Raw genomic sequence first — 14,032 nt, 5'->3', positions numbered from 1 at the left:
AACGCTGCCTACATGATTATGCAGAGTATTTGTGCTTCTACAATTATTTTGCAAATGTGGATATTATATTAATTTAGTAGTTCAGAAAACAATAAATAAAATTAATGTTCTCAATTTCATCTAAACGCATTCTGTTAAATTCTGTTATTTGGAGATTGGGATGGAAATTGGACAGCACAGAGTAACTTAGAAATAACTAAGATCAGCAAATACTAAACAACTGATATAGCATCATCTGATTACAACATCACAAAATCACAATACCATAAAACCATTGCTTTGAGAACAGAAAAACCTTCAAATCAGAAAAAACATTACTTCCCCTGCTTCTACTAGAGAGGGAAACAAACGTTTATTTAACTTCGTTCTACAAGTTGTTCAAGCAACCTTAACCTCAATAGTCTTAGGTTTCTTAGGTTCCGGTGGAGGCAATTTCTGCACTATGACACTAAGCACCCCATCTTGGCACACAGCAGAGATTGCATCAGTGTTGGCATTCTCAGGTAACACAAACTTGCGCATGAACTTCCCAATCCTTCTCTCCATTCTCAGATACTTCACCCCTTCTATTTCTTCATCCCTCTTTCTCTCCCCACTAATCAGAAGCACGTTGTCGTCTTCAACCTGAACCTTTATGTCCCCAGATTTCAACCCTGGCATGTCAATCTCGAATACGTAGGAGTTGGGATATTCCTTCACATCCGCAGGTGTTGCAGCCATTGCTTTGGCGTCTCGAACGTATGACCGTGTCGGAGCACTGTATGTCTTGTTGTCCCCTGCAGCGTCCTCTGACATGTCCATCATGTGTTGCAGCGTGTGGAACAATGGAGAATCCAAACCCATCACCCTGAAATCCATGGCTTCTGCAATATAGAAAAAAAAAACTGCTAAAAGTTGAAGATTTTTATTACTCTGGTTTGTTTGTTTTGCTGAAGTTTCTTGACAGACAAAAGGGGTTGGGTGACTATTTATATGGGGGAAATAGATAATTCGGGAAGAAATGGAAGTTTCTGGACAGAACTAATAGCGTGCTGGAAATGGAAGTTTCTGGAGAAAACTAATAGTGGTAGTAGTCTTCTGTGGAACTTCCAGCGAGTTCGGTTACTGGAATTAGTTTCTCAAGAGACCTATAAAGATAATTTTAATTAATTAATAGAGGATTTTTTTTATATGATTAGTCATTAGTACACTAAAATTAGATTCAAAGATTATTTGATACAATAAATAATTAAATTTTGGCTTTGATTAATTTGAGAATAATACCAGATTCAAATCAATTTAATTTAATCTTGTACACTTTAGATTGGATCAATTATTTTGATCTTTGTCATGTTTTTCTTTTAACTTAAGAAATAACACTGAAAAAGTGAAATTTTATTAACTAGAATATGACTAATACGTTAAATTTTTTAATGCTTAACTTTTCATTTTAGGGACAACACTCATTAAATCAAAAAAGCAAGGGTATTTTTCGTGGCACTACTACTTTCGTTATTGGCAATATTCACATGGGTGCCATTTTGTTTTATCCCAAAATTGTCTCTTGCATAAAAAATCATGATTATGTTATGTAATTGAAGAGTGAAAAAAAAAATAACAAGAAAAACACAATTTTGTTACTAAGGGTGAGTATACGTAACAGTCCAATCTATTTAATGTCTGGTATGTGAAGCCTCTGTTTTAGATGGGTTAAGTCTGGTATGTGAAATAAATAAACATTTTTTTCAAGGTCTATATTCGATATGCAAAAGTCAAGAGGATGAACGAACCAATCCACATATCCAAATATTAATTTGAAAAGTGAACAAATGAAAAGAAAAAAAGGTGTCTCCATTTCTTAAGCAAAAATCTATTACACTAAAATATATCAACATTTTAAACATAACAAAATAACAATAACAACCTAAATTAAAGATCAAAATTTTAACATAACAAATTAATAATACTTGCACATTAGACTTAGGTGGGTTAAACGGGTAGTTGACGAGTCCACAGATAAAGCTCGTTAGGTCTGTAGGCTTAACAGACTGGACTCATGAATTCAATATAATTATATGGACATTAAAAAAAAGATATGTTAATGGGCTAGTCTACAAACCTGGATTTGTATACACACCCTTATTTGTTTCACACTTATACAACAAAATTTGTTTCCGTTGTTTTTTTCTTTACTCCCTAATTACATAATGGCATCGAATTTTTTTTCACCCTCAAATATCACAACTGAATCATGATTCATTTATGATATTTGATTCCACTCCCAAATATATAATGGAAGTACAATTTCATTTTTTTTATTTTATTGTCACCCCTACTGTGCAACGAAATCATTCTGTTGTGTTTTTTGTATAAAAAGAAGTGTTTTAATTCTTAAAAAGTAAAATTTAATGTTTTTATGTTGTAATTTAACAATCATATCTATGGCTGTCTAACAAGCCAACAATGCTCCTGTAGTGCTCAATGCAATTTAAACCACCTATTTTGTTAGTGCAATCTTGGTCGTTGTTAATAATTGGGTCACGAGAAAACAATACAAGATGTCAATAAATACAACTAGTGGTTTGAGGCAGGTCAATGCTTTGTGTTGATATTCACTAGATTGGTTTGAGGATGGAAGGTGTCGTTGTTGTGTATTATGATGGTGATATGGTACCATCTTCTGAGGGGGTATTGTTTGGATGTCTTAATGGTCCTAAATTCGTTAAAATTAGCGAGGAAATGTTGCTTGATTTTATGAGGAAAGCAATTACGAATAGGGGTGGGTATAGGGACTTAGAACTGCGGACTGACCTGTTAAGCCCATGGACCTTGCGAATAATGAACCTCTTTTTTTAAAACATGCATAGTTATATCAAGTTTTTGAGTCCAACTCGATAATTCTGCAAACCTAACGGACTTTATCCATGGAAATGAAGTTAATTTGTTTTCTTCTAATTTTGTAAATTTTTCACTTTTTAAAATTATACTTCTATGAAAAACATTTTTTTCAAATTACTATTTGGGCTCGTGGACCAGTTCATTTATCCGTAGACTTTTGCAGGTCGAATACGAACCTTGAAAAATAAATTATTTTACAGACCAGACTTCTAAAACAAGGGATTTGTGGGTTGGGCCTTAAATAGGTTGGACCGGTTCGTATACCCATCCCTAATTATGGATACCATTGGAGGTGGAAGAAGCTTACATGATATTTTTAAACGTAAACATGTATATGCAGATGATTATTGTGTTGAGTACAATTGTTTGGAGCTTAAAGACCACAATGATATGGGGAAGATATTTTTCATCTTTTCACAATTTAGTTCTAAAGGACTGATCAAGTTGTATGCAATAGTTGACTGATCTCCAGAAGAAATCATTGCCCAGTTACGTAAACAAAGAAAACCAAGATTTATCGAAGAGATCATTATTTTGATGCATGGATCAATGTTGACAAAAAGCTCTAATGAAGTTGACAAAACTCTATGTAATCATGTTTTTTATTGATGAAATTTATATTTATTGTTGTTGTTTGTTTTATAAATTTAATAGTAATCTCATTCTTTGTTACATTATTAAGCGTGTGATGTTTACACATTTAAAAAGTTTTTTTTTTTTATATTACAGTTGCAATTTATATATTTTTTAAACCTAATGACAAACTTTTGGGATAAAGATTATTAAATCAAGTAAGGGAGTTTACACTTACTGACATGGAATAATGTACCTAAAACTACATTAACATTTAAATTATTAGAGAGACACTATTTTTTTAATTTATTTTTATTATAATTTAACTTCAAAAGCAATTTTCTTGCTTACTAAAATGACATTATTTAACTAATTTATTAAATATGTTATTTCATCTAATATGAGATTAATATTTTCTTACAAATGAAGTAGGAAAATTTATGAAAGCATGGACTTAATGCATGATTTATTATAAAATATTACATCATGTCAAGAAGTTTTTCATTAAAGATTTGAATTGTTTTGTGTGAATGTATGTATACATGATTTTGATGATGTCAATGATAAGCGCTTCTCAAGTTTGATCAGAGTCAAGAATTCAGAAATTTAGAAAATAACTCCTAAGAGTCACAACTCTTCAGAAAATAACTCATGAGAGTCACATCTGCTCAAGAGATTTTTGAATGGTCATCAAAGGCTTATAAATAGGTGATTTGGGACACAAAATGTATGAGAGAGATATTCCAAGAGAACTTCATTGCCAAATGCTCTCTCAAAAGAAAATCTTAGGCAAACACTTGCAAATCCATTAAGAGTTTCTCCATGGACTTCAATTGTAATATCCTTCTCTTCAAGAGAGAATTCTTCTTTCTTTCTTCTCATTCAAAGAGATTGATTAAGGGACTGAGGGTCTTTAAGTTGTAAGGATTTCTGAACATAAGGGATGGGTTGTCCATGTGTGGTTCAGACTTTGTAAACGGATTTTTATAAAAGGAGTGGAAAATCTCAAGTGGGTTGCTTGAGTACTGGACGTAGGCACGAACTTTGCCAAACCAGTATAAAAACTGTGTTTGCATTCTCTCTTCCCTTATCTCATTCATTTTATTGTAATCAATTTTGTCTTTCATGTTTAAAGAACATTATTAAATTGATTGTTGTTTCTTCTACATTCTGAGTCTATCTCTTCTTTTAGAAGGGGGTTAAAAGTTTGTTAGTGGAAAATTAATTCACCCCTTCTTAAGATTTCTGAAGCCACATGTCTAACATTTTGACATTTAAAAAAGTATTCTTTTATTACAATTTCATATTTTTGTAACCTAATAAAAACTGAATTTTTGAATTTGTCTTTCTAAAAATTAGTAATAGTCTATATGTTAATAATGTTTTTATCATATATATATATATATATATATATATATATATATATATATATATATATATATATATATATATATATATATATTCAAAAAATAAAAAAATATATTTTATTGAATAATTTATAAAAATGACCAAAACAATACACCGTGCATAACATAAGTACCAAAATTAGGTTTTTTAAGTTGGACAAGTGGCCTCAGAAATTTTAAGAAGGGGGGTTGAATTAAGATTTTGTTGACTATTCCTAATTGAAAATTTCCCTTTCTTAGATATTCCCTAGATTCAATAATTTCTTTAATTGTAAATTACTCGAATAAAAAATAAGGAGAAGTAAACTTAAAGAAATATAAACACAACAGAAAGTAAAAGAGATTAAGGAAAGAGAGAATGCAAAACCATATTTATACTAGTTCGGCCACAACCCGTGCCTACGTCCAGTCCCCAAGCAACCCGCTTGAGATTTCCACTATCCTTGTAAAATTCTTTACAAGCAATGAACCACAAAGGACTTCCCTCCTTTGTGTTCAGTGATTGCAACCAAGAAGTTATTCTCACTTCTTGCAATGAACCCCAAGAAATGTTGGTCCCTTGTGTCCAGTGATAACAACCAAGAAGTTATACCCACTTCTTGCAATGAACCCAAAAGACGTTGGTCTTTTGTGTCCAGTGACCAAGAAGTTATACCTGCTTCTTGCAATGAACCCAAGGAACATTGATCCCTTGTGTTCAGTGTTTGCAACCAAGAAGACCTTGTCTTGAAAACAGTCACCAAGAGTAGATCTCTTGAAAAGTTTTTTGTAAGAATGAAGGAGAGGAAGAAAATAGAATAACACAAGTTTTTGTCCAATGAACTTTTCTTGACAAAGCAAGTGTTGAACAAAAACTCTTAGAAAGATGTTGAGAATTACTGTTAATCAATCTTCTGAAATTTGTGTAATGGTCACATATTTATAGTCATTTGATGGCTCTTGAAGAACCATGTTAAAAGTTTTGACTCTTGGCAAAAAAACTAATCACTTTAAAAGTTGTGACTCTTTGGAAATTTATTTTTCAAAACCAGTCACTTTAAAAGTTGTGACTCTTGACAATTTCTTCAAAACCAGTCACTTTAAAAGTTGTGACTCTTGGCAATTTCTTCAAAACCAATCACTGGTAATTGATTACCATAATGGTATAATCGATTATACAGTTTATTTTATCAAAAGTTGTGACTCTTCATGTTGAGGTTTGAAATCCAACATAAACCACTGGTAATTGATTATAAATATTGTGTAATCGATTACACTATTTTGAAAATATTTTGTCACAAGTTGTGACTCTTGAGATTTGAAATTCAACGTTCAAAAACATTGATAATCGATTACATGCCCATAGTAATCGATTACTACTTTGTAAAACAGTTATAAAGTTGTTTTGGGCTTCTGGTAATCGATTACTGTCTTATGGTAATCGATTACCAGAGAGTAAAAACTCTGGTAAAAGATTTTTCTTTGAAAAATTTATTTGGACAAATTGTGTTATTCAATCTTTTCTTTGAAAAATTCTTTTTATACTTATCTTGATATTTTTCTTGAGGTTCTTGCATATCTTTGAGTCTTCTCTTGAATATTCACTTGAATCTTCTTGATTCTTTAATCTTGTTTGAATGAATATCTAATAATCTTTTATATCATCAAAATACTCTTGGAAGCTTTGCTTCTACATTTTATATTTGGGACCAAGAAAAATGTGTTTTCTTTTTTTTTTTTCTTGTATGAGACGAGAAGGAGTATACTTATAATCAAGTAGATCTTTAATTCCACATAAAGGTTATGTTTGGTAAAATTTTCTTATAAGTTATCTGAAAGCTTGTAAGCTACTCCCGTTGGATTCATATATAAGCAATTGTTTATTAGATTCAATTATAAGCAAATCTAACTAATTTTGTCATACTTCATGTTATCATTCATAAAACATCCTTCATTTAATTCTAATTTTATTTTCAATAACTTTTTTATTCATGATATCAAGTTCCAATAAAAGATATTTTAGAAATGACCTTATTATTTACTTGAGATTAGTAAAATTAAATGATGTTAATTAATTTTCTTAATTAGTGTGAAATTGGTTATTTTTGTTTATATATGAGTCCAAAGTATAAGTTAGGAGCTTAAAAGCTAACTGATTTAATTGAAAGTATTTGATAAGACTAACTAATAAATCAATTGATAAATGTCGAATGATATAAAATGACATATTTAATATTTCTAATATTTAAATTTTATTTCTAATAATTTATTATCTTAAAAAGTAGGATAATAATTTTTTTAATTTTGTATTATAAAAAAATGATTTAAATAAATTTTTAACCTCAAGGAACAAGTGGTGTTAATAATTGACGAGTTGGTTTTCATGTACATGTAAGAACATAAAATTAAATATGAATAATTTTTTAGGCAAAGAACAAAAAAGATAAGAGGGTTTTAAAATTGAATAAAAATATAAAATAGAATTTCAAATAAATTAGTAAAGATAAAATTGAAAAGAAAAAAAAAATAATTTATAAGTTAACTTATTTTCCATAGTCTACTTCAAATAATTTATCAAAATAAACTACTTGATGTAACTTATGAAAAAGAAACTACTAAAAAAATAAACTCGTTTATCAAATAAGTTTATTTTAATAAAAAAAATTATAAACTTGCCAAAAGTCTTACCAAGGCATAATCTTAGCATCCATATTCACGGCATTTAAAAAAAAAATATTAACTCTTGAATGTTATCATTAAGACCCTTCTCAAGAGAAAAAGTCCCACCGGGCCAGGTAAAAAAAAAAATACATGGAATGAAATTAATTACATCTCAATTCTTACTATATTATTTTGAAGGCTAGAGTATTTAAAAGGGGTTTGGTCTACTATTAGATTGTTGGTTTGAATTATATTACACTCAAGATTATCTCAAAGTTAAATCATGTGAAAGAAAAATACATGATGAAAAAAAAAAGAATCTCATTAGTCAGAAGATTAATCATATGAATTTTATATACCAATAACATGATTATTAAAAAAAAAAAAGGAGAATTTGATCTGTTGGAAGAGTGCTTGGCCCAGAAAGTTTGAAAGTGTATAAAAAATACTGCACAAGCTCGATTCCTGCAGAAAGTATCCCTTAGGAGGAAGAAGGTTTATTCATGTCGCTCTAACTTCCAAGACTATGAAGTTCCCTCTTCAGAGTTTTCGCATCAGAAGAAAAAATCTTTACTGCTAGAATTACTACACAGTCAATCTATCTAGATTCTTAGCAGACACGCGTTTCAAGAACTCGTAGGTAGTAATCATGGTTGCCGCAGACATGGACATCGAAGCCCACCTTGGTCCCAATCCTTTGTAACAACCCAAGATTCCCCCTTTCTTCACCGAATTCCGAACCACTTGCACAAGAGTCAGTGACCTCCTTTGTCCCTTAATCTCTTCTGAATCCAACACTTGCAGCTTATGAAGCATCCACACTAACACAAAAATTGAATACGACACAGATACAGACATGTGATATCTGTCAAACACATCAAATTTAATTTAGACATGAGTGTCGTTGTTGATATCATGTCAGACATCAAACATGACAAGAGACTAGAATATCCGTGCTTCTTTCTTAACTTGTCTTGATCGAGTCAAGTGGCATAGCCACAACAGCCGAAACCCCACTAGCCATAACCGCACTCAACCATTGCACACCCACAATCACCTTGGAATCGCGTCCAAAATTAGAGTTACCACAACCACCATAGAATACGAAGCCCACCAAACCGCGTTAGAGGGAACATAAGTCACAATCGAAACCCCGAAGCCTCTGTAAAACCCCCTTGGCCCATCAACACCCAGAATTTTCCTTAATGCCTCAAAACCATTCCTGTAACACTATAAACAAAAAACTTAAACAATTAGAGACAAAATCAAACGACAAAGTCTTTTGTCATTAATACAAATTAAAAATTTATTGATAAAATTTTCTAAACTACATGTAATTTGTTTTGCTGTTAATTTTGTTTTTTATGGTCTTATTAATCAGTATCCAAAAAATACCGATTAAAAATAAAAAAATAATATTTATTATTGAAATAATAAGAGTCAAAAAATCATAAATAATATAATTTCATGTGTTTCAATAAAATTATAAAGGTACTAATTAATATCTTCTTTTTTATACTAAATATAAGCACTCATAAATATCAAAATGTGGTTGTTTCGGGTGAAAACTGGTCTTGGATGAGTTTGTTTAAATTTTAAAAAAATAATTTTAAAATAAACACTTATTATAAAAATACATTTTTTAATAAGTAGATAGAATTTGTTTCTTCAAAAAAAATATAAAAGTATTTATTTTAAGTAAAAATAGTTTAAATAAGCACATCATAAACATAAAATTGATTATTTTCTTATTAGATCTTTTAAGTAAAATTTTTAATTCAAGTTTTATATAAAAAATGTGATTAAAAAAGAAATTTTCTTTTTTAAACAAGGGAAAAAATCAAAATTGGAATGTTTTGAGTGAAATTGATATTAGATTTTTTTAAATAACATTTTAAATTTAAGTTTATAAATTTAAAAAAAATGTGATTAATAAAAAAAACTTTCCTAAAAAATAAGCAACTAAATTCTCCTACAACAGAAATTAATCACCAACTAAATTATGTAGTAAAAAATAAAAAAGAACACTCAGAATACTCAGAATTATTGAGATCATGGATTAGATTTAAATTACTTTTGTTGCTTCCTTGGACCATGAGTCTTTGGCTCACGACATCAACTGGGGTCCACAGCAATTGTGCGGGCATGCGGAAGCTAAGCCTCCGGCGGCATTAGCTATGGTAGCGGCCGAGGTATCGGAAAACCCCAAGTGAACGGTGGCGGTGCCAACGTTGGACTTTGTGACTTCAAAGGGAAGACATGTGGAGCGCACGTGCGGAAATTGTTCCCATCAAGGAAGTGCCGAAACCTCGGAAACCCTCGCAGCGCATGATGGCGCGCGACATGTTGCCGCACGAGACTTTGGCGGAGGACACTTGCTGACGTGTCTTTAAGACCACGGCGGGGTAGAGGGCGGCGGAGAGAGCGGAGAACAAGGATGCTCCGAGGAAGAAGAACTTTGACTTGTCGAGCATGTGCCACTCTATTTCTTTCGGCGCGTAAGATTGGGTTTGGGACTCTGAAATTGAATCTTCTTAGGTTGTTGTTGGAGTCGAACACATGTTGGACTTGGACACTTACTTTGATTCGTTTGTTGCAGCTTTTAGTAGGAAAAAGGGTTTACGAGGGGAAGAAAGTTAAGGCTAGTGTAGCTAAAAGGACGTACACGAGAAGGAAAGAATCGATGGAGTTGCAACGAATCTGGGTTGGGTGTGAGTGTACTCAGAAGGAAACGAAAGACACGTGTGAAGAAAGCGAAATTGACACGTTCGCTATATAGGCGACAAAATAAGATTTTATTAAGTTAAATTATAAATTTCATCATTTTTTAATTCGTTTTGGTTGTTTTATTTTAGTCATTAATGTATACCTTAATCAAATAATTTAAATTTGAATTCTAAATTGAATATGAAATAAAAATATGTTAAGTGAAGAATACTTATCTTCTGTAAGATGAACGTTAATCACCTTTTTTTAACGAAAGTTATTTAGTACCAATATATGATTAGCAAACAAAGAAAATATTTAATGGATTAAAATTTAAATAAATTTAGAAAAAATTATATTTTAAATTGATTAATATTAAATGATTTTTTACTTAGTGAAAAGTTGATTAAGTTTGATCATATTTAAGTTATGAGGGAATGGGCTTTTTAGTCCCACTGAATACCAGGAAAAAAAAAACTTAGGGAGGACTACTTGTTAATATTTATATGATAAATGTTACTAACACATTTTTTAATAATCTTTTGAATATATTTTTATTATTAATTAAAATTTATTGAAAATTATAGTATTTTTAGGGTCACACTTTTAAGGAATATTTTTCTTGAATTTGAAAATTTTCAATTAACTTTAACTCACGATTAAGTGTGTTAAAAAATATACTATTACTATTAGAGAATGTATTACTAGTGCTCCTCCAAAGTCACATATAAATAAAAATAATTAATTTTATATTAATTAAAAAAGTTAGTTGACATAATTTAATTTTATTAATCTCAAATAAAATAAAATTATTCTTGTAATACTCCTAATCTCAAATAAAAAAAGAGATATTAAAAATATAATTACAATTAAATGAAAAATATTTTGAAAATAATATTATTAAATATGATAACAATGGTTAAAATTATTTATATTTAAGTCTATCACACAAAATAACTATCGTTGTATATATTTGAGTAAAAAAAAGTATTCTTCTACTTATATTTCTCAATCTTTTCTTCTCTAGATATTAAATATATATTTTTAGAAGAAAATATTAACTAGGTTAGTATCCAACAATCTTTTTCCTAAAAAAGAACATTAATGATTAGACTTACGGTGATATAGATTATAAAATTTAACAGTTATATATATATATATATATATATATATATATATATATATATTAAGTCACTTTCTTCTACCAACTGAAAATATGACAATCATATTAAGAAATTGATCTATATTATTAATATAATACAGTACTAGTGTTTTTATATTCTGACTATATGTATATTAACAAGAGTTTAATGCACATAAAAACAGTGACAGATTCAAGACGCGGGTCAACAGGCTAAAATATTTTTAAAATAAATAATATTTATTATCATATATATGAAAATAAAATATATAGTAAAGTAAAATATGTTTTGTTTTTCTAAATTTTTAGAAATTCAATTTTAATCTTTCAAAAAAATAATTTTTATTTTTCGTCCTTAATTTTGAAATAAATCACTTTTAATACTTAGAACGTTATCTAAACCACTTCGTGCTGTTCTATAAAGTGTTATTTAAATAATATTGAGAAGCAAAAGTGATACACATTTCAACATTAATTAGGAGACGGAAAGTGAAAAAAAATAAAATAAAGAAACTAAATCCGAACTTCAAAAAAGTTAAGACAAAACATATTTTTCATTCTAAAGAAAAATGAAATGTCCACCAAAAGGAACAAAACATGCAAAAGAAACTAATTAATAAAAGAAAAAAATTATAAGCAATGGGTTAAATGACAAAAATAGGGGATAAAAAAAAATAATAGCACTAACTACATCCTTACATTTTCCACAAAGTCGGGTGCATCTGCACCCCTAAATTGTACCTAGGTCCGCTAGTACTGCATACGTATACATTATTAGTAAAAACAGTTTTTATACTATTAGTTTATCAGAAATTATGTTTTTTTTTTTTACATTATTCACTTTTTTTTGTACGTATCAGAAATTATGTTTGATCTCATTTTTAAAAATAACAATTATTTACTCGAAGCTGAAAAGGAAAAGAGCAACCTTTCTTATATCTTTGAGAACAGACTCAAATACTATTTTGGTCTCTACAAAATTTAGGATTGGTCATATATTAAATTTTTAAAGATAAAAATTATTATATTCATTCCTAAAAATGAAAATGTCCCTCAATTTAATTTATTTTAGATTATATTTGTGAAATGTACCGTAATGAACATGTTAGCTACTCGGTCAACCAACGTGTAATCCATCTTTTCCACACAGCTATAGTGGACACTAACTCGACAATTATCAAGTCGGTAACTGTTATGCCTATAAGCAGAGTATAATCAGATAACAAAAGCATGTCTTCATTCATACCAAAAATACATCTAAAACATTTAGAGTGTGTTTTGTTAGAGAATTTTAAATAAGGAAAGTAATTTATCAGACAATTTGAATTTTTGTAATCTAGAAGTCATTGTTTGGATGTTTCTTTTTAAAAAATTTAAAATTTTAAAATTTTAAAACAAAATTTTAAATAACTCTGAAATTTCAATTTCCTTCTAAAAATATAAAATTAAAATTCTTTTCTTACATTCTTCTTCAACAAAAAAAAAACACTGTCTAACTCATGAAGGAACGCGTATAACTAGCATATAAATCATATCTTTTCTTTTTTTAATTCATTTTTTTCACCCTCATAAGTTTAATTTTTTATTCAAACACAATTTTAAAAATAAAATTTTAATTGAAATATTTGAAATTCTTAAAATTTAAAATTTTTCAGAATAATAAATTCTCCCATCCAAACATAGTGTTATTCACTTTGGCATTAGAGTTCTTTTGTAGGTATTCTCACATTTCGCTTGGCTGAGAGATCGGCTAAAGGAGAGAACATCAAAGCATATAAAGATTAAAAAAAATTGTAGTGAAAATGAGATGAAAAAAAAGTTCATGTATAATATAATTAATCAAATAACAGTGATAGATAATTTCTTTGGTAACAATGAGAAAAACATTTATATGTTTGAGAGGTAGATATTTTGAAAGAAAATGAAAGAGAGTAAAATTTTCATTTTTAATACTTGTTAACTAAATTAATATATTTTTTAAAAAATGAAATAGACAACCTACACACCTACACTTAATGACTAATCTTTTGTTTATCTTTATAAGTTATATAATAATCACAATTTAAAAGTAAAAATGTATCCTCCCTTTCATTTTTCTCCAAAAGTACACTCTCGGGATATTCTTATAAGCTAATCTTGTAAATTTTTTATTATTAATGAATTAAATTGCTCAGCTTTATTTGAAGGACACTTATTTCCAGTTATCTCTTATGATTAAAGTTGTTGTGCTCTAGAAGTCGTGATACGATTTACTCTCCTCTTGAAGATGGTGGGAAGGATAGGGGATGTGGCTTTTACGGTCTTCAAAGGACGTAGGTCTACTAACACATTGGAAGGTCTTCACTCTTCACTCTTCACTCTTCAGCTCCAAAATCCAACCTAAACAAAAAGTCCAACCTTTTTCAATTTTTTTATATGTTAATTTTCTTTCTCTCTATTTTTCGTTTTATGTTGTAAATACAATTCCACTGCCTATCTGAACCCAATGTTTCTTCTCCATCAATCTTTGTTAGTGGCAATTTGACATTGTTAACGTGTGATCGATGAACTCTTCGAGAATGTGCTTGAAAGATGGAATTGAAATTTTAATTTTGATTTTAATTAAGCCTTTTTAGAATTTAATATAAAATTTATATATTTTAATATTTTATGCTTGAGTTATGAAAAGACTTCGGCGTAAAACTAGAGT

General features: G+C 29.2%; 1 protein-coding gene and 1 pseudogene across 1 annotated transcript; both read right to left on the bottom strand.

Moving 5' to 3' along the window:
* Window positions 1–186: 186 nt before the first annotated feature.
* On the bottom strand, window positions 187–1,032 carry LOC114384502 (17.9 kDa class II heat shock protein-like). Its single transcript, XM_028344171.1, has one exon. It carries the CDS (start codon window positions 856–858, stop codon window positions 379–381), a length of 480 nt encoding a protein of 159 aa, XP_028199972.1. The 5' UTR covers window positions 859–1,032; the 3' UTR covers window positions 187–378.
* A 7,049-nt stretch (window positions 1,033–8,081) lies between these two features.
* Window positions 8,082–12,575, bottom strand: LOC114383784 (annotated as a pseudogene).
* Window positions 12,576–14,032: the final 1,457 nt, after the last annotated feature.

This window comes from Glycine soja, chromosome 14 (genome assembly GCF_004193775.1).
Source record: "Glycine soja cultivar W05 chromosome 14, ASM419377v2, whole genome shotgun sequence".
Taxonomy (NCBI): Eukaryota; Viridiplantae; Streptophyta; class Magnoliopsida; order Fabales; family Fabaceae; genus Glycine; species Glycine soja.
The sequence above is the reverse complement of the archived record's forward strand: the minus strand, read 5'-3'. Positions and strand labels throughout refer to the sequence as shown.